The 27836-nt window shown below is 59.4% G+C and overlaps 1 protein-coding gene across 3 annotated transcripts; it reads left to right on the forward strand.

Annotated features, from left to right (window-relative positions):
* On the forward strand, positions 119 to 27766 carry FAM207A (family with sequence similarity 207 member A). Of its 3 annotated transcripts, none has more exons than XM_013990227.2 (6): positions 144 to 408; positions 12369 to 12477; positions 17674 to 17742; positions 24242 to 24392; positions 26462 to 26527; positions 26890 to 27766. In XM_013990227.2, the coding sequence occupies exons 1-6, from the start codon at positions 271 to 273 to the stop codon at positions 27008 to 27010; spliced, it is 654 nt and encodes a 217-aa protein (XP_013845681.1). In that variant the 5' UTR covers positions 144 to 270; the 3' UTR covers positions 27011 to 27766. The 3 variants fall into 3 exon arrangements, with proteins under 3 accessions (XP_013845680.2, XP_013845681.1, XP_005657239.1); XM_005657182.3 differs by having other exon boundaries at positions 149 to 408; positions 26459 to 26527; XM_013990226.2 differs by lacking the exons at positions 24242 to 24392; positions 26462 to 26527; positions 26890 to 27766 and adding an exon at positions 19644 to 20631 and having other exon boundaries at positions 119 to 408.

Consider the following 27836-nt stretch of genomic DNA (forward strand, 5'->3'; position numbering starts at 1 on the left):
CAGATTCCGACAATTAGCCGCCCCCGCCCCGGGAAGCCGGGCAGGGTCGGAGGCGGGACCCCTCGGCCCCGCTCCTCCAGCTGCAGCCGCGCCCTTCTGCGGCTCCGTCCCGCCCTTCCGGTGGCCTGCGCGTCGGGCGCGGGGAGAAGAGCGGATCCCAGCGGCCGGGCTCCTGTTTCCGCCGGGCCCCCAGCACGCGGGACCGACTTCCGGGGGCTTGTGGCGCGTGTGCCCGCGGCTTCCGGCGGGCTGTGGGTCTCCGCGGGCGAGATGGGGAAAGTGCGCGGCTTGCGGGCTCGGGTGCACCAGGCTGCGGTGAGGCCCGCGGGGGAGGCCGCGCCCGGCCCCGCGCCCCCCGCCCGGGAGGCGGCCCCTCCGCAGGCCCCGGCCGGCGGCGTCGGGGCGAAGGTCAGCTGGGGACACCGCCGGCGGTGGGGGGGGGGGCAGAGGTGCGGCGCACTGTGCGGCCTCGGGGGTCCCGGGCTGGCTTTGTGGGCGCCCCCCAGAGCCCGGGACCGCGGCCCGGGCCGTGTTGGCTGCGCGGCCCGCGGGCCTTCCCGGTCCGCGGAGGGTCGTGGCCTCCGTGGGCCCCGAGGCTCGGCGCACGGGCGCGACGGCCCGGGAGGGGTCGGCTTGCTCCGCGCCTGGCGCCGTGCGGGGAAGGACCAGAAGCCGGCCACGGCCACGGGCAGAAAGGCTGCTCGAATGCGGCACAAACAGCTCCCGGGAAAGGAAAGGGAAGTCCCAGGGTCATCAGAAAACGAGGAGCAAACTGAAGAGCCCCTGTGCCCCGTGCCCAGCCCTCCCAGCCCTAAGCAGCCGCCCATCTGTTCTGTGCATTTCGCATGGATGGAGTCCTAGAGATTGTGGCTTTCGCGTTGGGCTTCTCGCATTTAGCGTGGTTTCAACGTTCCTGCAGGTTGTATGACTATCACCCTTCACTCCTTTTTATGGTGGAAAATGTTCCACTGTGTGGTTAGACCATGTTTTATCACGGGCTGACCCGGAGCTGCCTGGAAGCATCTGCCGGTGTCTGTAACCAAGGGGCTCCTCTGGGGATTGTGGACCAGTCTTGTTGGTTTGTGGGGCCCATGGCTTTGGGCTAGTAGTGCTAAGGAGAACAGCTATGCTGTGTGCCAGGCCGTTTACATTGTCATAATCACGCCGACTGATTTTGCGGGGAAAAACTGAGAGATTAAATAAATTACCAAGGACACTTGGCTGCTGCTGTTTGAACCCAGGATCTGGCCCCAGTGCCCAGGCTTTCATAACAACGTTTTTACCCCCTAATATAATTGTGTTAATTTCTTGCATTTTATCTTGTGTAATTGATTAAAGAGCTAGATTTTCATATATGCATTATAAACTTTTTGGGTGTATTTCCCATGATATGTAATTTTTAAATTTTTTTTTTTTTTTTTTTTGTCTTTTTTAGGGCTGCACTCACGGCATAGGGAGGTTCCTAGGCTAGGGGTCAAATCGGAGCTGTAGCTGCCAACCTACACCACAGCCACAGCAACGCTGGATCTGAGCAGCGTCTGTGACCTACACCACAGCTCATGGCAACGCTGGATCCTTAACCCACTGAGCGAGGCCAGGGATGGAACCTGAGTCCTCATGGATTCTAGTTGGGTTCATTCACTGCTGAGCCACGTGGGGAACTCCTATAATTCTTAATTTTTAAATTGATGCATATTTGATTTACAATGTTGTGCCAATTTCGGTTGTGCCAAGTCACAGCAGAGTGACTCAGTCATACACACGTATACATTGTTTTTTACATTATATTCTATCGCGGTCTATCCCGGGACGTTAGAAATAGTTCCCTGTGCTATACGGTAGGACCTTGTTCTAAGTGTAGAAGTTGCATCTGCCAACCTCAAACTCCCCTTCCTCCTTGGCAACCACAAGTCTGTTCTCCATGTCTGTGAGTCTCTTTCTGTTTTGTAAGTGGTTCATTTGCGCCTTATTTAATTTAATTTAATTTTAATTTTATTTTTTTCCTTTTAGGGCCCCACCCATGGCATACGGAAGTTCCCAGGCTAGGGGTCCAGTAGAGCTGGACCGGCCTGCACCACAGCCACAGCAATGCAGGATCTGAGCTGAATCTGTGACCTACACCACAGCTCATAGAAACACCAGATTCTTAACCCACTGATCGACGAACCTGTGTCCTCACGGGTACTAGGCAGGTTCATTACTGCTGAGCCATGATGGGAACTCCCATTTGTGCCATATTTTAGATTCCACATATAAGTGATGCCATATGGTATTTTTTTCTTACTTGCTTTGCTTGGCATGATAATCTCTAGTTGCATCTGTGTGGCTGTGAATGGCCTTATTTTGTGCTTTTTAATGGCTGAGTAGTATTCCATTGCATATATGTACCACATCTTGATCCATTTATCTTTCAGTGAACATTTAGGTTGTTTCCATGTCTTGGATATTGTGAACAGTGCTGCAGTGAACATAGGGGTGCATGTGTCTTTTTCAACGAAAGTTTTGTCAGGATATGTGCCCAGGAGTGGGATTGCTGGATCAAAGGGTAATTCTGTGTTTAGTTTTCTGAGGAACCTCCATACTGTTTTCCACAGTGGTCGTACCAGTTTATATCCCCACCACCAGTGCAGGAGGGTTCCCTTTTCTCCACGCCCTCTCCAGCAGTTGTTACTGTAAACTTGGTAACGAGGGCCATGCTGACCAGCGCGAGGCGGTACCTCGTTGTGGTTTGGATTTGCGTTTCTCTGATAGTGATGTTGGACATCTTTCCATGTGCCTGTTGGCCATCTGTACGTCTTCTTTGGAAACATGTCCATTCAGGTCTTCTGCCGTTTGTCAGTTGTGTTGTCTGCTTGCTGTTGAGTTTGTGTTGTGTGTGTGCTTGGAGATGAAGCCCTTGTTGGTCGTGTTGTCTGCCGTCATTTCCCCCATCCCGCAGGCTGTCTTTTCGTTTTGGTTTTGGTTTCCTTTGCTGTGCGAATGCTTGTCAGTTTGATTAGGTCCCTGTGGTTTATTTTTGTTTTACTTCTGTTGCTTTGGGAGACCTAAGAAAATGTTTGTATGGTTGAAGTAAGAATGTTTCGCCTATGTTGTCTTCTAGGCGTTTGATGGTGTCTTGACTTAAGTTTAAGACTTTAAGCCATTTTGAGTTTATTTTTGTGCAAGGTGTGAGGGTGTGTTCTAGTTTCATTGGTTTATATGCAGCTGTCCACTTGCATTTTATGTTTTGCCTCCTTTGTTGAAGATTAATTGACCGTAGGTGTCTGGGTTTATTTCTGGGCTCTCTATTCTGTTCCGTTGGTCTGTCTGTCTGTTTTTGTACCAGTACCACACTGTTTTGACTACTGAGGCTTTATAGTATTGTCTGAGGTCTGGGAGAGTGATGCCTCCTGCTGGTTTTTTTCCTCAGGATGGCTTTGGCAATTCTGCATCGTTTATGGTTTCATATAAATTTTGGGGTTATTTGTTCTAGTTCTCTGAAAATGTCATGGGTAATTAGACAGGGATCATATTAAATCTGTCGATTGCTTTGGGCGGTATGGCCACTCGAGTAGGTTAATCCTTCCACTGCAAGAGCATCGGTTTCCATTTCTTGGAATCTTTTTAATTTCCTTTCCTAATGTTTTCTAGTTCTTGGCATATTGGTCTTTCACCTCCTTGTTCGTGTTTATTCCTAGTCTCCCCCCCCCCCCGCCTTTGTGCGATCTACTTGTTGCATCGGTTTTGGTGGGCTGTGTGTTTCTAGAAAGTTGTCCATTTCTTCTAGGTTGTCAGATTTGTTGGCATAATTGTTCATCAGGTTCTGAAACTTTTTCTCTATTTCTGCAAAATGTCTATTGAGATTTCTCCTTTTTCACTTCTTATTTTATTTGAGTTCTCTCTCTTCTCATGGTGAGCCAGGCCAGAGGTTTGTCAATTTTGTTTACCCGTTCAAACCAGCTTTTGCTTTTATTGATTTTTTTCTGTTGTTCTTTTAATACGTCTTATTTATTTTCTTTCTGATCTTTGTTATTTCTTTCCTTCTGCTGACTTTAGATTTATTTTCTTTTTCTAATGCAAATAAGCACTTGGATTATTTGAGATTTTTTTCTTTTTTGAGGAATGTCTGTCTTGCTATGAACTTCCCTCTAAGCACAGTTTTTGTGGGGTTCCACAGGTTTTGTGTGGTGGTGTTTTCATTGTTGTTTGTCTCAGGATATTTTTAATTTCCTCTTTGATTTCTTTGCTGACCCATTGGGGTTTTAGTAGCATGTTTAGTCTCCAGGTAGTTGGGTTTTCTCATTTCTTTTCCTGTGGTTGATTTCTAGTTTCATGCCATTGTGAAAATGCTTGACATAATTCTGTGTTCTTAAATTTTTGAGGTTAGTTTTGTGCCCTTACTAGGTGATCAATCCTAGAGAATGTTCCACGGGTACTTGAAAAGAATGTATATTCTGGGTTTTTTGGGATAATGTCCTGAAAATATCAATTGGTCTGACTGTTCTCTTGTGTCATTGAGGATCTCTGTTGGCCTTTTTTTTTTCCCCCCGCTTTTTAGGGCCACACCTGCAGCATATGGAAGCTCCCAGGCCAGGGGTCGAATTGGAGCTGCGCTACAGCCACAGCAGCAGCAGATCCAAGCCTCGTCCCCCCCTTTAAACTGCGCTCATGGCAATGCTGGATCCTTAATCCACTGAGCAGGTCCAGGGATGGAACCCACATCCTTGTGGATACCGGTTGGGCTCATTAGCACTGAGCCGCAATGGGAGCTCCCTCTGTTGCCTTATTGGTCTGTCTCGAGGATCTGTCCATTGATGAGAGTGGGTGGTAAGGTGTCCTACTGTGAGTGTGTCCCCTCGGTTTCTCCCGCTGTGCCTGTTGGATGTATGTGGGTGCTGCTACGGTCGGAGCATAGGTGTTGACGAGTGTGGTATCTTCTCGTGAACCCATCCTTTTAGCCTTAAGTGGTGTCCTTTATCCTCCTCTATGGCCTTGGCTTTAGGGATGTTTTGTCTGACGTGAGTATTGTGACGCCTGCTTTCCTGTCATTTCCATTCACGTGAAATAGCTTTTTCCATCTCCTCATTTTCAGTGTACATGTGTTCTTTGCCCTAAGGTGAGTCTCGTGCAGGCGGCGTATTGCAGGCGCTTGTTTTTTATCCAGTCTGCCACTGTGTCTTTTGATCGGCACGTTCGGTCCGTTGACATCTGAGGTTATCATTATTACTAGTGTTGTTTCGGAGTATAGTGATTTACAGGCTTACAGCGTTGCGTTAATCTCAGATGTACAGCAAGGTGAATCAGTCGTGCGTTTGGGTCTGTCTGTTCCTTTTCAGATTCTTTCCCTTCCAGGTTGTCACACATCACTGCGCCAACTTCCCCGTGTCCTGCAGGAGGTCCTTCTACCCGTCGTTTCCACAGCGTGGTGCGTGTACCCGTAGGCGTATCAGTCCCGCACCCCTCGTTTATCCTTCCCCCAAAGGTAACCCGGTCAGTTCTGTTCCCTTTTTGTTCCTTTCTGTTTCTTTTTGTTTCTTATGCTTGTATCCTTCCCTCTTTGGTTTTTGTGAATCTTTTGTTTGTTTGTGATTTGCGATTGCCCCGTTTTTCAAGTGTCGTAACCCCTTGCTGTATCTGCTTGCTTTAGACCGATAGTCGTGTAGGCTCAGACACGTCCTAAAAAAAGAACCTACGTTTTTTTACTCTCCTTACCCCCATTTTATGGTTCTCGATGTTCTTTCTGACATTTTCGGGGCTATCCTTTTGCTCTTCCTTGGGTTGCCATCACTTTCACAAGTAGGGCTTTTTTTCCTCTTGGATCTGCACTCTGGCTTATTTGTGTGTGTCTGTGAGTCTCTTTCTGTTTTATAGATGGTTCATTTGTGCCATATGTGAGATTCCACATATAAGTGATGTCACGGTATTTCCTTCTTCTTCTGACTGACTTAGCGAGATCCTCTCTAGCTGCACCCGTGTGACTGTGAATGGCGTTATTTGTTCTTTTTTAAGGCCACGTTGTAGTCCATTGTAAATATGCACCACATCTGCTTAATCCATCTGTTGGTGGGCATTTTGGTTGTTTCCATGTCCTGGCTATTCGTCTGTTTTAACTGATAGTCTGCGGGTAGAGTATTCTAAGTTGCGTATTTTTCCCTTTTAGAAGAATCATGCCATTCCTTTCGGCCGCAGTGTTTCTGAAGAGGAATTAGCTGATAGCCTTATGGGGGTTCCCTTATAATTAACTCTTTGTTTTTCTCTTGCTGCCTTTATTTAAAAAAAATTTTTTTTTGCCTTTTTCTTATGGCTGCACCTGTGTCATATAGAAGTTCCCAGGCTAGGTGTGGAATTGGAGCTGTAGCTGCCGGCCTACGTCACAGCCTCAGCAACGCGGAATCTGAGCCACGTCTGCGGCCTGCACCCCAGCTCATGGCAGCACCGGGTCTTTAGCCTACTGAGCAAGGCCAGGGCTCAAACCCGCATCCTAATGGGTACTAGTTGGGCCCGTTCCCACTGAGCCACGGCGGGCACTCCGCTTGCTGCCGTTGGAATCTTGCCTTATCTGTAACTTCTGCTGTTTGTATTATAAGATGCCTTGGTGGGCGTCTCTTTGGGACCCGTGCTTCCTGTATCTGGGTGTCTGTTTCCGAAACCCTTTAGATTTGGGACGTTTTCAGCCGTCATTTCCTCAAATGCGTCTTCAGCCCCTTTTCTCTTCCTCATCCTCGGACCCCTGGTTCGCCTAGCCTGACGCGCTTCACGTGAGTCCGTGGATGGCTGCGATTTTTGCTCCTTTCTTCTTTCCCCTGTGGCTCCCCGCGTGCTGTCCTGCTTGGGTGGCCTTCCTTCCGTCCCCCTTCCGAGTCACCTGCTCGTGCCTCTGCGTGGCTCACCCTGCCGTCCATTGTCCGCAGCTCAGCTCTTACCTTCGCGAGTGAACCTTCCCGTCTTACCCGGCTCCTCGTCGTTTCCAGCCGCTTTCCACAGTAGGCTGCGTTTCTGTCCGTGGGCGTTCTCACCTCCTCAGGGTTTTCATGAGCTCCCCTCGAACCCGCTGTCTGCCGAGGGCGGTTGCATTGTTCCTCCTTCGGGGAGGTCTGTCCCCGTCACTGGGAGCGGTTCTGGCGTTGCTTCATTTCGCTCCTGTGTCTCCTGCTCTGTGAGTTTAGGGGCAGCAGCTGTTCCTGGCATCTTGGAGGGCTGTTTATATGCAAGGGCATCCCTGGGTAGCTGGTGTGGGTTTCCTGGGTTTTGCTCTGAGGCTGCTTTTGCTCAGTGTGTGCAGGCCGTTGTCCCCCTGATAGGGGGTGTGTGGGTGCTCGGCCCCCCTGTGCGTCGAGGGAGGTGGGGGCAATGGGTGGTGCCTGCAGTGGTACCCGGTTGCGGGGCCCTTGGCCGTGGCTGTGACCCATAGGAAGGTGGAGGGGGTGCCCAGTCATGGGCCCTTGGCAGGTGCGGTGTGTGTGGGGGGGCATGTGCCTTCCCAAGGGGTGGGGGCAAAGGCTGGGCCCTTGCGGGTAAGGGCGGCAGCAGCAGGCTGGGGGGCCCTCCCCCATGACCATGTCTGGATGTGCCCATTCCCAGGGGTGGGGGCAGCAGGCAGGGGTGAGCCTCGCCCACCTCTGGAGTCCGGGATGGCTAGGGTGGCTCGCACCCACCCCGACAGCCCATGCAAGAGGGGCCCCGCCACCCGAGCCTGTGCGCAGAGAAAGAGGTTCTGTGGCAGTCCCGGCAGCAGCGCCTCCCTGGCAGCCCAGGCCTCCTGCACCCCCCAGCACCACTCCCCAGCCCCCTCAGGCTGTTCCCGTGCAGCCAGCCCGAGGCCTCTCCCCGGAACTCACCCCTAAAGCCCCAGCCCCTCTACCCGGCCCCCGCCGAGTGCCCAGGCCGTGGTGCCCTGGGCGCTGGCACTGATCTTTGTGCAGCTCTGTCTCTGCTTTGCCCTCTGGTCAACTGCTGTGCTTTTCTCTGAGGCTTTGAGGCTCCCCTCTGTCCCGGGATCCCCCAGTCAGGGGGCCCCCCAGGGCGCAGGTTCCTTTCCGCTTTCACAGCTCCCTCCCAGGAGTGCTCGTCCTGTCCTGAGTCCTTTTTTTCTCTCCTTTCTCCCTTTTTTTTGGTCCTGCCCAGGTATGTGGAGATCTTCTTGCCTGTTTTGAAAGTCTGAGGTCTTCTGCCAGCCTTCAGTGCTTGTTCTTTGAGAATCATTCTGTGTATAGATGCCCCCCACCCCGCCGGCAGCACCTGTGGCATATGGAAGTTCCCGGGCCAGGGATCGAATCCAAGCGACAGCTGCAGCAGCGCTGGGTCCTTAGCCCACTGTGCTGCCTGTGGGTTGAACCCGCACTGCCCAAGAGACGACACCCAATCCTCAACCCACTGTACCAACATGGGAACTCCTAGGTTGGTTGGTTGGTTGGTTATTTTTTTTATTTTTGTTTATTTTTTTTCTTTTTGCCATTTCTTGGGCCGCTCCTGCAGCATATGGAGGTTCCCGGGCTAGGGGTCCAATCGGAGCCGTAGCCACCGGCCTACGCCAGAGCCACAGCAACGCGGGATCCGAGCCTCGTCTGCATCCTACACCACAGCTCACAGCAATGCTGGAACCTTGACCCACTGAGCAAGGCCAGGGATCGAACCCGCAACCTCATAGTTCCTAGTCGGATTCGTCAACCACTGCGCCACGACGGGAACTCCTAGGTTGGTTGGTTGGTTGGTTATGTTTTTAACGTATCTGGGGTGGGGGGTGAGCGCCACGTCCTGCGCTTCCACCCTCCTGACCACTTTCTGAAATGACATTCGCGTCACTAATGCCCCCACTCCAAGTGTGTGATTCGGCGGGTATTTCTTCTTTCCCTGTATTCACAGATCTGTGCCGTCCTCACTGCAGACATGGGGACACGTTCGTCACCCCACAGGAAGCCCCGGACTTAGTGTCCGTCACCCTGGCAGTCACGGAGCTGCTTTCTGTCTGTGTATTTGCCTCCTCTGGACATTTCACACCAGTGGAATTACGCAATGTGCGACCTTCCGTGTCAGGGTGCTTCCACTAAACATGTTTTCAGGGCCTGTCCTTATAGCATTATTTTATTGTTTTTTGTCTTTCTGTCTTCTAGGGCCACTCCCGCGGCATGTGGAGGTTCCCGGGCTAGGGGTCCCATCGGAGCTGTGGCCGCCGGCCTCCACCGCAGCCCCAGCAGCCCAGGATCCCAGCCGCGTCTGTGGCCCACAGCACAGCTCACGGCAATGCTGCATCCTTAACCCCCTGAGCGAGGGCAGGGATCGAACTCTCAACCTCACGGTTCCAACCTCCTCGCCACCGCAGGAGCTCCGTTATGGCATTACTTTTGTAGCGTCTGTTTCTTTGCTGTCCTCCTTCATTTTATGACTTAGAAAGATTCTGCCGTGTGGGCCTCCTGGTCTCACGAATCGACGAACCCTTGGGTGGTGTCCCGCGGCTGGTCGTCCTGGTCCCACCGCTGCGGCCCGGGTTTCTCTGGGAGCCGGGAGGGGACTCTGCCGGGGCGAGTGGCGCCCTGCGAGTGCGCCCTGGGGGGCTGTTTGGAGATGACATCCGCAGCGGCCACCGCCTCCTTCGGTGCCGTCGGCAGGACTCGGGGGTCCGGGTTCCACATCCTCAGCAGCGCTGACCGAATCCCAGCGGGCGCGGGGCGGCCGCTCGTTGTTTCCACTTGCTTCTCCCTCAGGGCGAATGGACAGCGTTGGGCTGTACTTTTTCATGGGCTTGTCGACTGTTTGTACGTACGTTGTGTTTGTGTGTTTGGAGAACTGTCGATTCGAGGAGTTCCCGTAGCGGTGCAGCAGAAGCGAGTCTGACGAGGAACCGTGAGGTCGCCCCGGTTCCCCGGCCTCGCCCAGGGGGTTGAGGACCCAGCAGCGCACGTGAGCTGCGGTGTCGGTCGCAGGCGCAGCTCAGATCCCGTGTTGTCCAGCAGCTCCAGCTCCGACGAGACCCCCAGCCTGGGAAGCCCCAAATGCCGTGGGCGCAGCCGTAAAAGGATAAAAAAAAAAAAAAAGTCTATTCAGGTCCTTTGCTCATTTGAAAACTGGCATCGCTTTGCTGAATTTCAGTTCCGTGTGTTCCGAGAGAAAACCTTTCCGGACACACACGGTTTGCAGGCGTTTCTTCCACCTCCAGAGTGTGTCTGTTCCCTTTCTCGCCACTGTCCTTGGAAGCACAGGCTTTTCTGGTTTGACGGGTCCGGTTCGTCTTGTTTTCTCCTGCCTGGGCTTTTGTTGTTGTGAGCAGTCCAGTTTTCGCTGCACACCTCGGGGTAGTTTGAGCCCGAGGCTGGGTCGGTGGACGTCCTTTGGCTGCGGATGCAGAGCCCGTGCTGCTTCTCGGTGGTTCCGTCTCATTCCAGTGAGAGGGTCGTCCCAGGTCCCGGCCTCAGCCCCTCGCTCTCACTCCCGGCTGCGCGGGTGTTGTGCACGGTGTGTCTGAGTGTCGCAGCCGTCCGTGCGTTGTTAGTGTGCCTCTTTCGTGTCTCGTTACGTGGTCGCCTTTCCCAGGTCTCGTTTTGTTTTCGTGGATTTGAATTGCTGTCTGGTATCCGTTGCCTTCCGCCTAAAAAGCTTCACGTGTGTTTCTTGGAGGGCAGAGCTGCCGACGCTCTCGGCCTTGGTTCCTCCTGGACTGTCTGCAGCCTCTGCTTGGAGGGTAGCCGGGCTCGGCTAAGCGTCTTGGTCGACGTTCCCTCTCAACCCTTTCACGGCCTCCCACCCCGTCTGGCCTTGTTGTTTCTCATGAGACGTCCGCTGTCGGACTTACTGGGGTTCTCTGTGTGTGATGGGTCACTTCCCTGCTGTCCGAATTTTCTCTGCCTTTAAACACTTTTGCCTCGGATGTGTCTCGTTGTAGATCTCTGAATATCTTTTCTGCCCCCTTCTGTCTCCCTGCTTCCGGTGCTTGCATTGCAGTTACATAGGTCGTGCTCCCAGTGGGGCTCTAAGACTCTCCTTGTGAGGCTGTTTCAGTTCATTTTCTTCTGCAAAGCTTTGTCTTTTCCCACTTTCTTCTTCAAATGGTGTAATTTGTATTGATCTTCGCATTCACTGATTCTTTCCTCTGCCAGCTCAAATCTCTCTCTCTCTCTCTTTTTTTTTTTTTGGTCTCTTTAGGGCCACACCTGCGGCACATGGAGATTCCCAGGCCAGGAAGATCAAATCAGAGCAGTAGCTGCCGGTCTACACCACAGCCACAGCAATGTGGGATCCGAGCCACGTCTACACCCTACACCACAGCTCACAGTAATGTGGGATCCTTAACCCACTGAGTGAGGCCAGGGAGCGAACCTGTGTCCTCATGGATGCTGGTCGTATTTGTTAAGCACTGAGCCAGGACGGGAACTCCCACTCCCTGTCTCTTTACCGATACCCTGATGGGCTCTTGGGCGCCCCCCTAGGTCTCTGGACAAGGTCTCTGTCAGTCCTGTGGCTGTATCTGCAGTGGCTACTGTGGCGTCGTTGCCACGTCCAGCATGCTTGCCCCTCAGAAGCGGCTCCTGTTGCCTGGGTCTTGCTTTCCAGTTTCTTTGCACGTGCCATCCTTGGCGGTAGCGGAGAACTTGGTGTCTTGGGTGGCGGGTGGTGGTGCCCAGGGGGCTGCCGGTGTTGCTGGTCATCGTCCTCCTTTGCTGGCCGGGCTCTGGCCACCGGCTGAAGCCCACTCTGCCCGTGTGCGGACCCCTGCCTCCCCGCTCATGTTTGGTCTCCTTCTTAGCTCTTAGCCTGGCAGCATGGGCCAGTGCAGGCCTCTTGCTGGTCTGATTAGGCTTCTGCCCCTGTGGCCACATGACCTTGGCCCTTCACCCTGGCGATGTCTGCTTGGCTGGGAGGCTGTTGGCCCAGCCTAGGAGCTTATGTCTTGACCCACTTTCAGCAGGCCCAGCAGCTTAGAGGAGCTGGTGCAGCCTCCAGCCTGCCACGATGCTGCTTCCTGGGGGCTGCCCTGGGCCAGCTGTCTGTCCAGAGGTCGTGCCCGAGCCCCTGAGTTCCCGACCGCCTTCTGAGGCCCCGTGCTGGAGCCTGGACCTGAATGGGCCACCGGCCCTGGCTTAGCGCATGTGCCGGGCAGGGTGCCCTGAGGGTCTGGACCTTGAAGGGGCCAGTGGGGGCCATGGCCCTGGGGGAGGTGGCTGGGGGGAGGCCAGCCGGAGGGGCCCCGCTTCCCTCTCAGCACTCCTGCTGCGGAGGCTGTGCTTCCTGATCCTTGCTGATCCTGCGCCTGGTCTCGGCTGGGGCCTGAGGGGCAGGAGGGATGGCCTCGGGCTCCAGGCAAGCTCCTCCGGGGCTTGCTCTGGGGAGGGGGTCCGGCCCTTGCCGAGGGGCCTCTGGAGCCGCAGAGCGAGCCTTGGTCTCTTCCTCCCCTTCAGGAGTGGGCAGTCGTGGGCGCCGGTGTCTTTGCCGGGACCACCATCGACCCCAGCGCCCTGGTGCAGAGGCTGGACCTGGACGCGAGGAGTGTCGCCTCCATCAGGAGAGGTGAGGGCCGGCGCGGTGGGCCTCGGGTCGGGGCCTGTGGGGCTGGTGCTGAGCCTGCTTCCCCGGGCTCGGGGCCTGGGCAGAGCGGAGGTGCGCGCACGCAGTGCTGGGTGCTTCTGCAGCGAGCTCCCCGCCTCGGGGCTTCTCCGGTGCGTATTTCTCAGGGTGCTTGGAGAAAAGACGCACCCACGCCAGAAGGCCACTGTCACCTGAGCAGACGCGTGCTCATCCTTCCGTCAGGCCTGAAAGCTCAGGTTGACCTGGTCGCTGCGCAGTTTCTTCGTCGGATCAGGGTGAGCAGGGCCGCCCCGCTGCTGCCCCTCTCGTGTTTTGTCACGAGGGAGCGGGCTCTTTTCCGACCGCGCTCCCCGTTTGGGGCTCTGCCGGTGCGTCTCCCCGTCTGGATGAGCCAGCGCTGCTCGGAGCCGGAGCGTCCCATCCGGGCCGCCCGGGGCGGGGAGTGGGGAGCAGCGCTGGGCATAGCACCTCGCTCTCTGGGGCGGCCCCCGTGCCGCGTGTGCCCGCCAAGCAGCTGGAAGGCAGAGCGTGCGAAGCCCCCTGCCGGGAGCGCCGGGCCCAGGGCAGGGCCGTCGTAAGCAGTGTCCGGGTCCCGGGTGTGATTCCCCGCTTTCCAGCGGCGGCTGGTCGCGAAGCGGTAACTCTTCCCAGGTGTGACTGCATCGGGCGCCTTCCTTGAGGTCCTGGCGTTTGCATCACTGCTGCGGGCTTTCCTTAGCTGCCCCAGGCTCCCCACCCTTCTTTGTGCCTTGAAAACCTGTAGGGCAGGAAGTGGGAGCACGGCAGCCCCCACCTCCTCGGTCCTGAGCTGGGGTGGCCGTCACCTCGCTCTTCTGTGGCGGTCCCTGATGGCAGCGCCCTGGCGAACGCCCGTGGATCTGGGAACCTGTCCTCGTGGGGTCCCTCCGTGTGCAGCGGGCTGAACTCAGTTACCCTCTGCCTTCAGACTGAGCCGGAGGGGCTTTAGCAAATCCCAGGCCACCCAGAGAGCATGGCCCCCCAGAAGGACGTCAGATCTGGGTGTCATGGCCTGAAAACCAGGGGAGAGCGGGGAGGAAGGAAGGGTTTGCGTCCTTTGCGAGATGGTCCGGCGGCTGTGGCCACGCGGTAGAAGGTGCAGCTGAGGACAACGTGTGTGCTGCCCACGGGTCCTTGAGACCACGGTGCACGGGCCACGCGGGGAGGCACTTGGGTGGTCGGGAGGCAGAGGACAGGGGTGGACCAGCCCCCGAAAGGCAGTCCCTCCACCAGAAAAGCTTTTTTTTGGATGTCAAAATGTCGTACTGTAGAGAAATTAGAGTCTTAGCAGGAGGAGAGGCCTGGGCTGGGAGCCCTGCTGGTCTAGGAGCAGGTCTGGCTCCAGTTCTGGTTCCAGCAGGACCTCCGCGCTCCCCCCACCCCCCAGCAGAGCTCGGCCTCGCCCTGAGGGCCTGTGGACTTGGGGAGCTGCACCTGCTCGGGCAGGGAGCCGCCTGTCTGCTCCGCTGCGTCTGCTCCAGGTGGGGGCATGAGGCGACCGGCCGGTCTGGGGCTTGCACCCTGGCTCCTGCGTCCTGCTCTGCGTGAGGTGCCAGCCTGGCAGTTCTGTCGCCAGTTGTGTATTCCTTTGCACTGATGTTGCAGGAAACAAGCCCACTCTGTTCAGATCGGCGCCTGGGGTGTCAGCCAGGACCCGGTGCAGTGCTCCGTCTATGCCTGGGCTGGGCAGTCCCGGCCTTGGCCTCAAGCACAGTCGGGGGTGGAGCGGGCCTGGTTACGGACGCAGGACAGGACCGGAGGAGGGTGGAAGCGGGTGCTCAGGGGCCTCTGGGCGAAGAGGTTGGGGAAGGGCTGCTGGTGAGCAGACCGGCCTGGTCTCAGGGCCGCAGTGGAGACTTTGCTCTGGGGACACCTGCCGCCTTCCTCTCGGGGACTGTGCTCCTCTAGGCCCCCCTCCCCGACCCAAGCAGAGCTCTGGGCTGTGACACGTGCCCCGCCCCGTGTCCCTGCGGCCTGAGCTTCCCCCTGCTGGCAGACCGCCGCGGTTGCCTCTCAATCAGGTGTCGCAGGCAGGCGCTCGGCAGGGGGCAGCAGAGCCGCGTCGCCCAGCCATGCCGACTGTGCTCACAGGCTGGGAGCGCCTCGCCGCGGGGCCTGAGCGCCTTGGCCTCCTGGCCGTGGGGGCAGGCCCCGGGGAGGGTGCCCACGCCTCCAGGGCCTCCTCTCTAGCAGGGCCTGAGCTCTGTGTGCTTGACCAGAGGACTGGAAGACGTGGACCTCTGCTCTGGGCCCGACGCGGGTGGCATGTGGCCCTGCCGTCCTGGAGGGCAGGAAGGGGCCCCACTGCGGGCGGCTGGGCCCTCGGGGGGTTCCTCCTTGCAGCCCCTTGATGGGCTCTTGCTGTGGGCCGTGCAGGAGGGTTTGGCTGCAGCCTGGCTGCGTGAGGAGGTGTGTCTGGAACAGCTCACAGCCCCCAGACCTACTGGTGCCCGAGGCATGGTGAGGTCCACCCCTGTGACACTGCCCTGTCACCTCACCCTCAGCAGAGGTCTGTGTGCAAGCTGACCACCTACCCTGCGACCCACCCCTCACCTGGCCTTTTTTTCTTTTTTAATTCTGGCTGCCCTGTGGCCAGCGGCGTCCCTCAGATCCGGCTGCAGTTGTAGCGCTGTACCAGGGATCGAACCTGTGTCCCAGTGCTCCCGAGACGCCGATCCCGTTGTGCCAAAGCAGGAACTCCCCTCGCCTGGCTTTTGAAAATGCTTTGCCGAAACCCCTTGCGGGGCTCGGGGTTTCAAGCTCTGGTTCACCCCGTGGTGAGCCTTCCTCTGCTCCAGATCCCGACGTTTCCGTGTTGGAACCTGAGGTCAGCAACGCGTCCGCACGGGGCCCCTTTCGCAGGAGCCGGGCCGCTGCCCTGGAGTCTGGAGGAGGGGCCTTGCGTTCCAGGCCAGCTGGGTGACCGGGGACCCCCGAGGGGTCATTACAGGGCCCTCCTCTGTGTTTGACATTTCCGTTAGGGCCACCACGGGGCCAGGCCGTCTTCCTTGGGCTGGATCGGGTGCCTCTTTCCACAGCCCCGGGATGTCCAGAGACAGGACGGAGCGCTGCCGCGGGCAGCTGTCCTGCCCTCACTCAGCCGCTGGGGACACAGGCGCTGCACCCCCCACTGTCTCATTTAAGGCTGTAGCTTTGGCATGGTGGAGGGAGGGCTGTGCCAGGTCCTTGAGGGGTTGGGCTTCTGGAATGTCTGGATACTCTCAGGGTGCCTGGCCCAGTGCCTGCTCCGGCTGTGCCCTTAGGGCAGCGTCTGGCTGCCGCCCTGGCCAGAACGACCCCAGGTCTCAGTGGGACTGACGCTGCCCAACCCCCTGGGCCCCAGGATCACGTGCCGGGTCCTTCCCAGGGGGGCCGCTGGGCAGAGGTCCCCAGCAGAGCAGGAGGGTCCTGAACCCCTCCTTGCATGGATGCGGTGCGCTCACGGTTTGCTCTCTGTCCGTGGTGGTGGTCGTAGACTCTCTCACGGTGATAGAAGGTTGCAGGAGGAGGGGCAGCTTCCTGAACCTTTGGGAGCGCGGCCCCAGGCACCCCGCCTTCCCCCGTCTCCTGCCTCCTTGCTCAGCTCACGCCCCAGACAGGTGCCCCCTCCGCCCACCCCGGCCCCAGAGTGGCACCGCGGCCGTCACCTGGTGGGTGGCTTGGCCCCGTGCCCCCCCCCATTCCCCCCGCCACCCCAGCCGCCCGCTGACTCGGCCCGGGGGACACAGTCCCGGCCCTCGGGGTGGCGGGGCGGGGGGGGCGTTCATGTTGAGCGAGGAGGCGAGGCCGCAGCCGGTGGGGTCGGGGCCTTGGGGAAGGGATTAGGCTCCCAGGGGCTCTACCCGAGGTTCCAAGCTGAGATGCCCGCCGAGCAGGGCCCGGTCTCAGTTCCTCCTGGGCCGCCCTGGGTTGGCCGCAGTCACCCGGGAAACCCGTGGGACCTGCACGGAGCGTGTCCTGGGCTGAAGCCGCCTTATCTCCGGGGAAACCGGGGACGGCCAAGCCAGCGGGCAGCCTGAGGCGGACGCAGTCGCCAAGGCCGGCGTCTCCTGCCCGGCGCCCTCCGCCCGTCACGCGGGCACAGCCCCGCCGAGGCCGCCCCACGAGCGCCCCTTCGTCCACGCCCCACCGCCAGCCTGCGCGCCTGCGCAGAGCGGGGGGGACGGGGGGGCTGCGCAGCAGGCCGCCCTGCCCGGGAGGGAGGGTCCGAGGTCACGCCCGCCATGACGCCCTGAGGAAGCGGAGGCCCGGTCGGGAAGGCGCGGGCACCCCTGGGCTGCTCCGGCCCGTCCTTAGAGAAGGGGCGACCCCGCCCGCCTGGCCTGCAGCTGGCACCCCCGCGCCCCCTCGGGTGTCGCCTTGGCTCCATCCCCCGGGGAGGGGGGCAGTGCTGTAGGCGTGGGACGGCCCGTGGGGTCTGCTCGAGCCCGTGGCTCAGCCCCAGGGCGCGGGCGCCTGGCTGGGACACAGCAGTCCTCCCGGGGGCTGTGCCTGTGGGGGAGGCCCCAGCCGGGCCGGGTTTATGGTGGATCTTACACCCAGTGGCTCCAGCACCCCGCTCTGGCAGCGTGGGCCCAGGCCTCTCTCCGGGCTGTGTGAACAGCCGCCCCTGCCCCATGTCCCCCCACGGTCACCCTCCTGCATGTCTGTGTCCTGATCTCCCCGTCTGTCTCCTAAGGACCTCGTCAGACAGAGTCAGGACCCACCCACGACCCCGTTTATCTTGGCCTCTGTCAGGTCCTCCCCAGACCCTGCACGTTGGCAGGTGCTGGTTTGGCGCGTAGCGAAGGGGTGAGGACAGGCTCCTGGGGAGGGGTCACCAGCACGGAAGGCAGGCCCCCGGGGCTGGAGCTCGGGGAGCGGGGCAGGGGCAGCCTAAGTTCTGATGGCAGAGGTGCGAGGACCGGCGGTGGGCGCGATGAGGGGACAGGACACCTGCCACGCTGGCTGGAGAGGGGCCCGCGGCTCCCAGAGGGGGCACTGGGAGAGAAGGGTCCTGCTCGGCTCTCTGGGAGGTGGTCGGGCATGGGGCCACCTCAGCTGCAGGAAGGTCCCCACCGGGGTTCAGGGGCCGGCCCCAATCCTGCCCGGCCCCATTCGTGGGCTCTGGGCTTTGTCCTCGGGAAGGACGCTCGCTCACCCCGTGTTCTCTGTCCCCAGGTGCTGAGGCCAAGGCTGTTCTGCCCAAGAAGGAGAAGCTGAAGCTGAGGCGCGAGAGGTGGCTGCAGAGTAAGTGCTCGGGCTGGCCGCTGGGTGGCCTGGGCCTGGGGACCTGGCCACGTGGGGAGGGCGCCCTGGGATGCTGCCTCCTCGCCGCTGGTGTGTAACACGTCACCGCCCCGTGTCTGCTGGGTGTCGTGATGCGGAACCCCCAGGGTCACTTTCTCCAGCCCTCCTCCAGGCGTGTGACGGTGCGGCCCTGGAGAGGCGGCACTCCGGCCGCCCGTGGGTCTGGGACCCCAGGCCTCGCCCTGCAGGGCCAGCCTTCCTTTCTTTCTCAGCCCCTGTCCGAGTGGGTTCCTTCTTGTTTTGTTTTGGAAAATACACTTACTTTTCATGATGTTGAATATTTGCTGATGTTTTTCCAAATACTGTGGTGATTGTTTTGAAATTTTTTCCTTAGATTATTTTTTCAAGCGTGACTTTGCTGACTTAAAATTAACTTGAAATGTTTTTTTTCTTTATGTTCTCACACAGTTAAAACATGATCTGTGTTTTTCCTTGAGGGTTTTAAAGAGATTGTATGCTTTAATTTTTTAGAGAAGTTTATCCATTTTTTTCCCGATTATTATTTCTATGTTTTGTCACTTTTCGGCTGTTTCTTGTGGAAATGCATTTTCTTTTTCGTGGTCCCCAGCGTGGAGCTGTGCAGAACATTCCTGGTCAAGTGGGTTTGGAAAAGTGAACAGACCATGACCTGGGGCCTGAGCGTGTCCAGGCTTATGATTCTTCGACGACGTTTAAATCTTCTCCCACGATGGTCTCTTTTTTTTTACCCCACCTTGAATTAATCTTGGTCACTCACTTTCCTATGAAATCCTCTGATGTAATCAGATCTCTTTATTAGCTAAGCGTTGTTCGTTGGTTTTTCATTATTAAATATCCCGTTTGGGAGTTCCCACTGTGGCTCAGAGGTAATGGGCCCAATTAGTGTCCGTGAGGATGCAGGTTTGATCCCTGGCCTTGCTCAGTGGGTTAAGGTGTTGCCACAAGCTGTGGCATAGGTCACAGATGTGGCTTGGATCTGGCTGTGGCTGTGGTGGGGCCGGCAGCTGCAACTCCTATTTGACCCCTTGCCCGGGAACCGCCATCTGCTGCAGGTGCGGGCCCCCCCCCCAAAGAAGACAAAACATCCTGTTGATTGTTTCGTTTCCTTTCTCTAATCTCTGACTAGTTCTGTCTCTTCCGTTCCAAGAATTCTCGTGTGTAGCCGTCAGCTCTGCCATCTTGTTTTCTAGATTAGCTTCTGTTTCTGTGTCCTGGCCTTGGTTCCTTTAGGTTTGTGTTAGTGCTTTAGTCATTTATTTTTGTATGTTTTGTTGGGGGCCTGAAGGGCTAAATTAGCCTCTCAATATTGACGGGACCTGTATGTCATGAACAGGTGCCCTCGTGCCCACCGCCCGGGTTTCACAGGGCAGCTCACGTCTTTATCACGTCCCCGTTCACGTGTCCTTTCCATCTGTCCAGACATCAACCCGTGGCTCAATCCAAAGGCAGTCACAGACTCAGCAGGCTCCCTCCCAAACGCTTCTGCTGGAGTCCAGCCTTTGTTTATGGCTCTTTTTGATTTTGAAGTGAAGTTTACATGCAGGGAACGGAGAGCTTGAGTGTGCTGGTCAGTCGGTCATGCCAGATGCACAGGCCTGTGCACCAGAGTCCCTTCAGGGTGGAGAATCGCCATAGCCCAGAGACGCCCCGGGCCCCCGGCGAGAGCCACCGTCCGATCGATCGCTCTCCAGGCCGAGTCGGGGCGTCCCTCCCCAGACGTCCTGTAAGAGGCGTCCCGGGAGCTCTGCCCGTCTGTGTCTGGGCTCTTGCGCTCACCTGCCGAGGAGCCTTCCTTCACGCGGACGTGGCCTTCGGTGCCCGCTTGGCTGTGGCTGGACACCTGGCGTGTCTTCTCCTTCTAGCTGCTGGCGCCGCGCCTGCCGTGGGCATTCTTTCCGGGTCTCCCTGTGGACGCCGTTACCTCTCTCTCGGGTGGACACGTGGCGGGAGCGCTGGCTCACAGGGCAGGTGCGTGTCCCCTTGGATAAGCCGCTCCCGGACGTCTCTCCGCTGCGCTGGACGCTTGCCCCGACAGCAGGGGGCAGTGGTGGCTGCGCCGCGTGCGTCCCGCAGTCCCGGCTCTCCTGCTGAGCGCGAGGGGGGCCCCGGCGGCTGGGCTGCGTTGCCACTGCCGCGGGGGCCGTCGGGGGTCTGATCCACGAGGCCCTTGCCGAGCTCTTCGGCATCGAGCCCCCGGGCTCCCCCGTGCCGGACCTCGGGCCTTGGCCGCTGTGTCTTGCAGGCTATTTTCTCCCAGACCGTGACTTGCCTGTTTATTTTCTTGACAGTTGTTTTTGATGAGCAGGCGTTTAATTTGAGGAAATGGCTTTGCCTTTTTTCCTTAAGTGGCGTGTGTGTGTCTCTAAGAAAATTGCCCAGACCCACGTCCTGAGGGAGCCGCTTACTCTGCTGGAAATTGCCGTCGGGCTTTTGTGCTTAGGTTTCCGCTCCGCCTTGAGGTGCTGTCTGTCCGGGGTGTGGGGCGGGGCAGTGGTTAAGGGTCTCGTTCTTCAGTTGTTCAGCACCACGTGTCGTAAAGACCTTTCTTCGCTCATCCAGTCGTCTTGGTGTCTCTGAAAAATCAGATGGCGCCTCGGGGAGGTTCTGTTTGTTGTCCCTTCTCAGTACCAGGCTGTGCAGAGCACTCCGGCTGTGACGCAGGTCTTGGGGTCAGGTGCAGGAAGTCCTGCATCCCATTTTCTCTGTCCCAAGACTGCTTTCAGTGGCTCAGGTCCATACGAATGTTACCGCAGGCTTGTCGACTTGTTTTTGTTTTTTTTTTTCCTATCACAGTGGATTTAACTTTTTTGTCCTTTTAGGGCCTCACCTGCAGCATATGGAGGTTCCTAGGCTAGAGGTTGAATCAGAGCTGCAGCTGCTGACCTACGCCACTGTCATAGCAACACGGGATTCAAGCCACATCTGCGACCTACACCACAGCTCACGGCAACACCAGATCCTTCACCCACTGAGCGAGGCCAGGGATCGGACCAGCGTCCTGGTGGATCCCAGTTGGATTCGTTACTGCTGCGCCACAGCAGGAGCTCCTTGTCAGTTCTTACAGGTCATCGCCACCACAGCAAAAGCTGGTAGCTTGTAGGAACTGCTTTGACTCCACAGAGGAGTTCAGGAGGTCGTGATTTTAACACATGGGATCTTCATCCATGAACATGGTACATCTTTCTTTTTAGTCAGTTTCCCTAATTTCCATCGTCCGTGTTGTGCAATTTTCAGAGCAGAGGTCTTGGGTTTTTGGGTTTTTTTTCTGCACAAGCTTATTGCTGATTTTTAGTTTTTGAAGCTATTAGGAATGGAATTCTCAAAAGCTTCATTTTTCCAGCTTTCTGCTCTTTATTATTTACTAATTACTATCGTTTTGTTATTATTTTGTACTCTCTGGTCTTGCTAAAGTTGTCTATTAATTCCAGTAGTTATTTGGTAGATTTCTTGGAATTTTCTGCAAAATAATCGTACCACTTGTTAAAATAGAGACACGTTGACATTTTGCTTTCCAAACTGTGTTTTATGTCCTGGGCTCATCCTGCGGCCAGGGCTGGAGCCTTGGCAGTGTTGATAGAAGGGGTGGGAATTTTCCCTGGTCTCCGGGGCCAAGGACTGCGCCCCGGTCAGTGTCCCGTGAGCTGCTCTCTTCAGGGTTGGTAGCCCCAGGCCGTGATGCTGTGTGCAGCTCGTGGCCCTTACAGGACTCTGTCTCAGGCCCTGTTTACAAGGGACGCCCCTCTGTTTTGTGTAGGTGAGCAGACGTGGGCAGGGCAGTCGTGAGGGCACGCCTGGGTCGACGGGCCTTCCAGGAGCTGGGCCGGCCCCCCAGGCACTGCATAGGCGCAGAGGTTTCAGCTCATAGGAACTGCCCCCATCAGCACCCCACACAGGCGGTGAGGTTGGTTTTGGAGGCCTGGTTCGCACAGGGGAGGGCTCTCTTTTCGGTGGATGTTTTTACGGCCACACCTGTGGCGAACGGAAGTTCCTCAGTGCCGGTTCCTTGACCTGCTGTGCTGGGCGGGGATGGAACCCAAGCCAGTAGAGACAAGGCGGCTCCTTAACACACTGCACCACAGCGGGAGCTCCAGGGGGTGCTTTCTGGATTGTCCTGAAGCTGGTTTTAGAGTAAGTACATAGGAGGAAAGGGGTGTCAGCCTCTAGGAACCCCCACACCCACCCCTGCCAGCAGGTCTGTGAGCTCCAGCTCGCAGACCCGCCTCTTCTCAGCACAGGCGCGCCTCTGCAGGCAGACGCTTCGGTTAGGAAGCACCTTCCGTTCTGGGCTTTGTCGTCGCCCTCGTCCTGAGTGGATGGTGGAGGCCCTCGCTCTCTGGCCTGTCCAGTGGGGGCCTGGCCTGTCCCTTCGAAGCAGCCCCTGCAGAGACCCCGGACACGTGTCCCCGCATCATGCTATCTTGGCCTCGGCTCCACGCGCGGGGGCCGCGCTGCCTGGCCAGCAGTGCCCTGCCCTGACCAGCCGGCCTTGCCCTGGGCATCAGCGCCTGTCCTCCTGGGAGCCGGGCCTCTGCCCCGCTGCGCTGGGTCCCCGGGCGGCTTTGGTGCCGGGCCTGCAGCCGCGGAGGGAGCCGCCCCTCCCCTCCCTGCCTGAGCCCCCGCCCTGGGCTCTGGACGAGGCCCCTGGGTCCGGGGGAGTGGGGGACATTGCTGAACCTGGGGGTGGCGAGCCCTGAGGCGTCACCTGGTCGACTCTGACGGCTGCGGCTCGGCCTGGCCCAGGGCAGGAGGCGCCTGGAGCTCAGCTCGCTGGGGCGAGGCCAGCAGCCCTGGCCGCCCAGGCCCCCGGGCTCTCCCGGGCTGGCTGCGGCCCCGGCTGTGTCCCTGGCTTGGCTCCTCCGGGCAGGCCTCCCAGAGCTTCTCGGCGCTGCCCCAGGTCCGCGAGCTCGGGGAGGAGCTGCTCTGCCGGCCTCGGGAAGCCTGCCAGCCTCCCAGATAGTTTCGTTTCCAGAAATTACTCTCTTTGAAAATGCCTGTGAGGGTCCCCTCGCTTTGCACCACACCTTCTGGGGCCCTGAGTGTGCTGCTGGGGCCATCCCGAGTCTGTCTGTGCTCATGGGGTCCCTAACCAGGTCCCTGCCCTCCTGGCCGGCTCTGAGCCTGGTCATCACCGCCTTCTGCCCGGGGTGCCCTGCCTCCCTGGCCTCCCACACCTGCCCGGAGGGCTGACATGCGGCCACAACGCCCAGAGGCCCAGGGCAGACGCTGCCCTCGGGAGGGCGAGGTCCCCGCCGCGGGTGGATGGATGCTCTCCCCGGCATCGCCTGGCTGCTGCCCGCTGTGCCCCGAGTCCTCTGGCTTTCGTCAGGAGGGTGCTTTCAGCTCCCTTTTTCGATGTAATTCAGAGTCTGCAGCTCGGTTATTTATGGCCCCATAAACCTGGCACGATGGGGAGGCAGCTAGTGTCTCAGGCTCCGAGCCGGCCCTCCCCCATCCATCACAGCCTCATCTCAAGGTTTTTAATAGCAGAGCCTTTACCGTTTGTTTTACTTTCAAGGGCTCCAGTGCAGAACAGTGAGGAAATCAGATCCCACAGATCCAGGCAGCTTCCCCACAGCAGGGTCTACACCCAAACCGTGAGCTGGTTTCCACGAGCCACGCCGCGGAGAGAACGCGATTGAGTGCGCGTTCTATTGGGAGCTTGGGAAGTATTCTGTTTCAGCTTAATGTTTTGTCTTCATACGGCCGCACCTGCAGCACATGGAGGTTCCCAGGCTAGGGGTCGAATCGGAGCTGTAGCTGCCGGCCTCCACCACAGCTGCAGCAGCGCGGGATCGGAGCCTGTCTGCGACCTACACCACAGCTCACGGCAACGCCGGATCCTTAATCCACTGAGCAAGGCCAGGGATCGAACCTGCAGCCTCCTGGGTACTAGTCAGGTTTGTTAACCACTGAGCCACGACGGGAACTCCCTGGAATACATGTATCTTAGAAGGAAAGTCATATCCTGAGGTGGCGCCCCGCCTGGACCTGCCTGGGCCCCTGCTCCAGAGCAGAGCCGCAGCCCTGCCCTCTGCTTGGCACTCTGACCCCTGGCCCTGCCACCCCGTCCCGGGGTCTGTTCCAGCGCCCGTGCCCCCGCCCCGTGCAGGAGCCTTCTTGAGGCCCCGCAGCTCGGGTCCCCTCCTGTTTGGACCAGCCCCTCTCGCCATGTTCAGTGTGGCCCCCCATCGAGTCTTCATCGAGGACCACGTGCTCGCTCCCGGGTGCGTCCAGGGGCCACGAGCGCTCGGGCAGAGGGAAGGTGCCGGCCGCCGGCTGCGCGGCTCCTCGCGGCAGGTCCTCGGGGCCTGCGGCTGGACGGCGCCTCCGCGACTGCGGGCGAGCCGGCGGGGAGCCCGCACCCCCCGTTTCCAGGCCGAGCTCCGCTCTGCGGCTAAAGGCAGCGGCCAGGGCGCTTCCCTCGCTCGTCTTTGCCCTGACCCGCGGCCCCCTTCCTCAGAGATCGAAGCCATAAAGCTGGCGGAGCAGAAGCGCCAGGCGGAGCGGAGGCGGAGGGCCACGGCGGTGGTGGGGGACCTGCAGCCCCTGAGGGACGCCCTTCCCGAGCTGCTGGAGCTGGAGGCCGGCGCCCGGCGGCCGCCCGCCCGACGGTGAGTGTTGCGTCTGGATGCCCGGCCGCCTCCCCCCGCCGTGACTGCTGCCCCCCTGGGTCCCTTTGCTCTCCCTGGGCTGCCGCTTCCGTGGAAGGACAAGGCCACCCGGGCTGGCTGGAAGGTGCCCGAGTCGGGTGTGACCACGGCCTCAGCCAGAGAACAGACGGGAAGGGCGGGAGGCTTCCCCTTCTGGCCCAGCTGCCGGGCTGTCATCATTTACTGTGTTGTCCTGGAAACAGGTCTTCCTCCCCCTGGGTTCCCCCTTCAGGAGGAAGGATCTGGGGCCCCCGGCCCCCCTTTCACAGCCAGGGTGACGGGACGTGCTCAGGGCCCTGGGCTGCAGAGGTGGGTGGAGGTCCCAGCCTGGCTTGGGGTGGAAGGGCCCAGAACGCTGGTCCAGACGAGGAGTGGCCACCAGAGCTGAGATGTGGCGACCGAACCAGAGCCTGGGACGCAAATTCCATTCCTGGTTCTTGAACAAAAACTTGACCGGGTCAAGCATCCTCTCCCTGCCTTTCGTTTTCTCGTCTGAAGATGCCCTCGCGGCTCCCGGGGGAGGGCTGCCTAACCACGCGGCCGGCGGCCCAGGAGGAACGGGGGAGGCCGCCCGGGGCTGTGCGCTCGGCCCCCGCCTCCTGTCTTCCGGGTCGCCGTCCCCGCAAGCGCCTCTTGCCACCAGGGAGCAGTTTGTTTAAATAAACGTTCTTTAGAACAGTTCTGACTATAAGAAAACGACAGTGGTGAGACCAAGCGTCCCAGAGAAGCCCCTGTGACGCCCCCGGTGTCATCCTGCGTCCGTGCCACGTGCCCGTCACGGTTCAGGAGCCCAGACAGCAGGCTTCTAGTCAGAGGTGGCCAAGGCTCGCAGCTTCCTCGGCTTTCCTCAGCTCCTGCCAGGGTCCCCCTGCTGTCCCTGGGCCCAGGCCACCCCCCGCGATGACACCTAATGCGAGCCCCGCGGCCGTCGCCTTCCACTTAGTGCGTCTCTGGCGTGAGGACCGCGTCCTGCCCAAGGGTGAATGTCCCGGCGATTGCCGCTCACGCGGTGACCACATCTCACACGTGAGGTGGAAGCCGAGGCTGGGGGGCAGAGCAGCCTCGGGCAGCAGGCGTCCAGAGCCAGGGCCCCCATGCTGGCCGCGCTGGGGGCCTCGTCCAGCCCGAGGGCCTCTGGACGCTTGGCCGCAGGTTGTGTGCACTGAGCAGCGCGTTGGTCCTGGCAGGAAAGCCTCCGTCCACTGTCCATCCCGTTCAGTCCCAGGGGCAGAGCCGGGCCTGGACGCCGTGAGTGAGCCAGGGCCCCCACCAGGGGACCTCAGAGCAGGCGGGCAGGACCGCTGCTGGGTTGAGTGCTGGGGTCTGTTCTCCACCCCCTCTGCCTGGGGAATCCACGCCGCCTGCCTTGTGCACAGTGGTAGCCCCGATGGGGAGGCCCAGGTCTGCCCCTGACATTGCCTGCCAGGCCCCAGACATGCCCTGAGGCACCTCGCCTCTGCCCTGAGCCAAGCTAGGCCCCGGGGGGGGACTCTGGGTGCCTGTGCTGCCTTGGTGTGCCAGGCAAGCCCCCCCCCCAGCAGCTCCCATCACATGGCTGCCTCCTGGGGGTGCTGGCCGGAGAAGGGGAAGGCCGGGGCCCCTGTAGACCTCTGGGTGGACGAGGGAGAGGGGTCGGTGGTGGAGGAGCAGCTGCAGGTCCCGGGGCTGGGGCTGGGACTGGGGCTGGGGGGTGGTGAAGGCCTGGGGGCCTGCGACGGACGGAGCCGGAGGGGGAGGGAGTAGACAGGAAACTTTGATTCATAATTCAGAGGAGGCCTGAATAAGAGATGAGGCTCCTGGACCGGAGGCTAAATTTAGGTGTCAGCCCAGAACTCACAGGTTTTCTGGGCCTCCCACCCCGCCTGGGCCCCTTTTCCACCTTTGGCGCTGTGTCTGCGAGGCCGCTTGTGTTCCCTGTCACATGGGGAAGGGAGGGAGCCCAGTGTGGGACCATGGCCTCGGCTGGCCTGCTGGCGGGAGGTCCCAGGTGACCTGCGGGCTGTGCTGACGTGCTCCTCTGTCCACAGCAGGGCGGCCAGTAAGCCCCGGCCAGCCGAGTTGAGCCGGATGACTGCGGCCCAGAGGCTCCAGCTCCTGTGAGTACCACCTGCCACCGGAGGGGCTGGCCCCGGCGCCCCTGGAAGGTGGCGTCACTGTGCTTGCTGCAGACGGGGGGCCGGCTGCTGGGCTTGGGGACGGGCCCAGAGTGACAGCACCGCTGGGGACTCGGGGTCAGGGCCTCCGGCGTCATAACCCCGTGTGGCGGGCCTGGCCGCACCACACAGAGCTCACACCCCTGCTTCCTGCTCCTGCCGCGCACCTGCGTTGGCGGTGCTGGCGGGGGTGCTCCTTCTGCAGGCACCCCTGTGTGCAGGGTGGGTTGGGGGCGGGGTCTGTGTGACGGAGGCAGCCCCAGAGTGGCCTGGCCTCGGCTGAGCTCTGCTGTCCTTTCTTGCAGGGAGGAGGAAAGGGCCCGGTTTCGGGAGCTGCTGGCCAGTCCGGCCTACAGAGCCAGCCCCCTGCTGGCCATTGGGCAGCAGCTGGCCCAGCAGATGCAGCTGGACGGCGGCCAGCTCTGACGGCCCCCGGGGCCCTGCGTGAGCTCCAAGGACGCAGAGGAGGTGCCCAGAGGGGCCCGACCCCACCATAGTCGCCCGGAGCCACCAGCCCCTAAGCGAGAGAAGTGGTGACACAGCCGTGTTGTGACAACTCTTTTTCGGTTAAAAAAAAAGTGCCGGAAAAATCCAGAAAGTCCCTGGAGCTAGCGCCAGTCCCCTGGGAGGTGGCCACTCCGCTGGCCGTCCTCGGGCTCTCCGGTGTGGTCTCCGTTCGACCACAGCGACCGCAGGTTCTGCGTCAAGAGGAAAACCTGGTTTCCGGCCCCCCAGTGACCCCGGGCTGCGCGTGGCTGGGCCGGGCGCGGCCACCTCCTCACGGCGCTTCCGACAGGGACTCCAGCCTCTGCCCCACGCCAGGGCCGTCCCGCGCCCTGCCTGGGCCGGGACCCGGGGCACAGAGGCTGGAGGGGGGCAGGGGAGGTGAGGGGCGGGCCAGGCGCTGCCGTCGGCCGTGCAGCCTCAGACCTCGCCCTGGAAAGTGGCCTGAGAAGCTGCCGATGTGCAGGGACCCCCAGAGACCCTCCCCCAGCAGAGCCCAGACCCCCAGAGAGGCAGCTGGGGGCAAAAGCAGGAGGGCAGAGGCGGGAGAGGACCCCCCCACCTGGGAGCCCCGGCTGCGGTCTGGTGGGGGGCTTCGGTGTCTGCATATCTGTCTTCTGATCTTTGTGGACTAGTCTTGGACTCTTTGTAATAAATTTGAGGACAGAGTTAAACCGGTGGGTGGTGTTTGTGTGCATTTTAAACCCACTTTGCTTTTCTGCTCCAAAGGGCAAGCAGAGCAGGAGCA

Source organism: Sus scrofa, chromosome 13, assembly GCF_000003025.6.
Source record: "Sus scrofa isolate TJ Tabasco breed Duroc chromosome 13, Sscrofa11.1, whole genome shotgun sequence".
NCBI lineage: Eukaryota > Metazoa > Chordata > Mammalia > Artiodactyla > Suidae > Sus > Sus scrofa.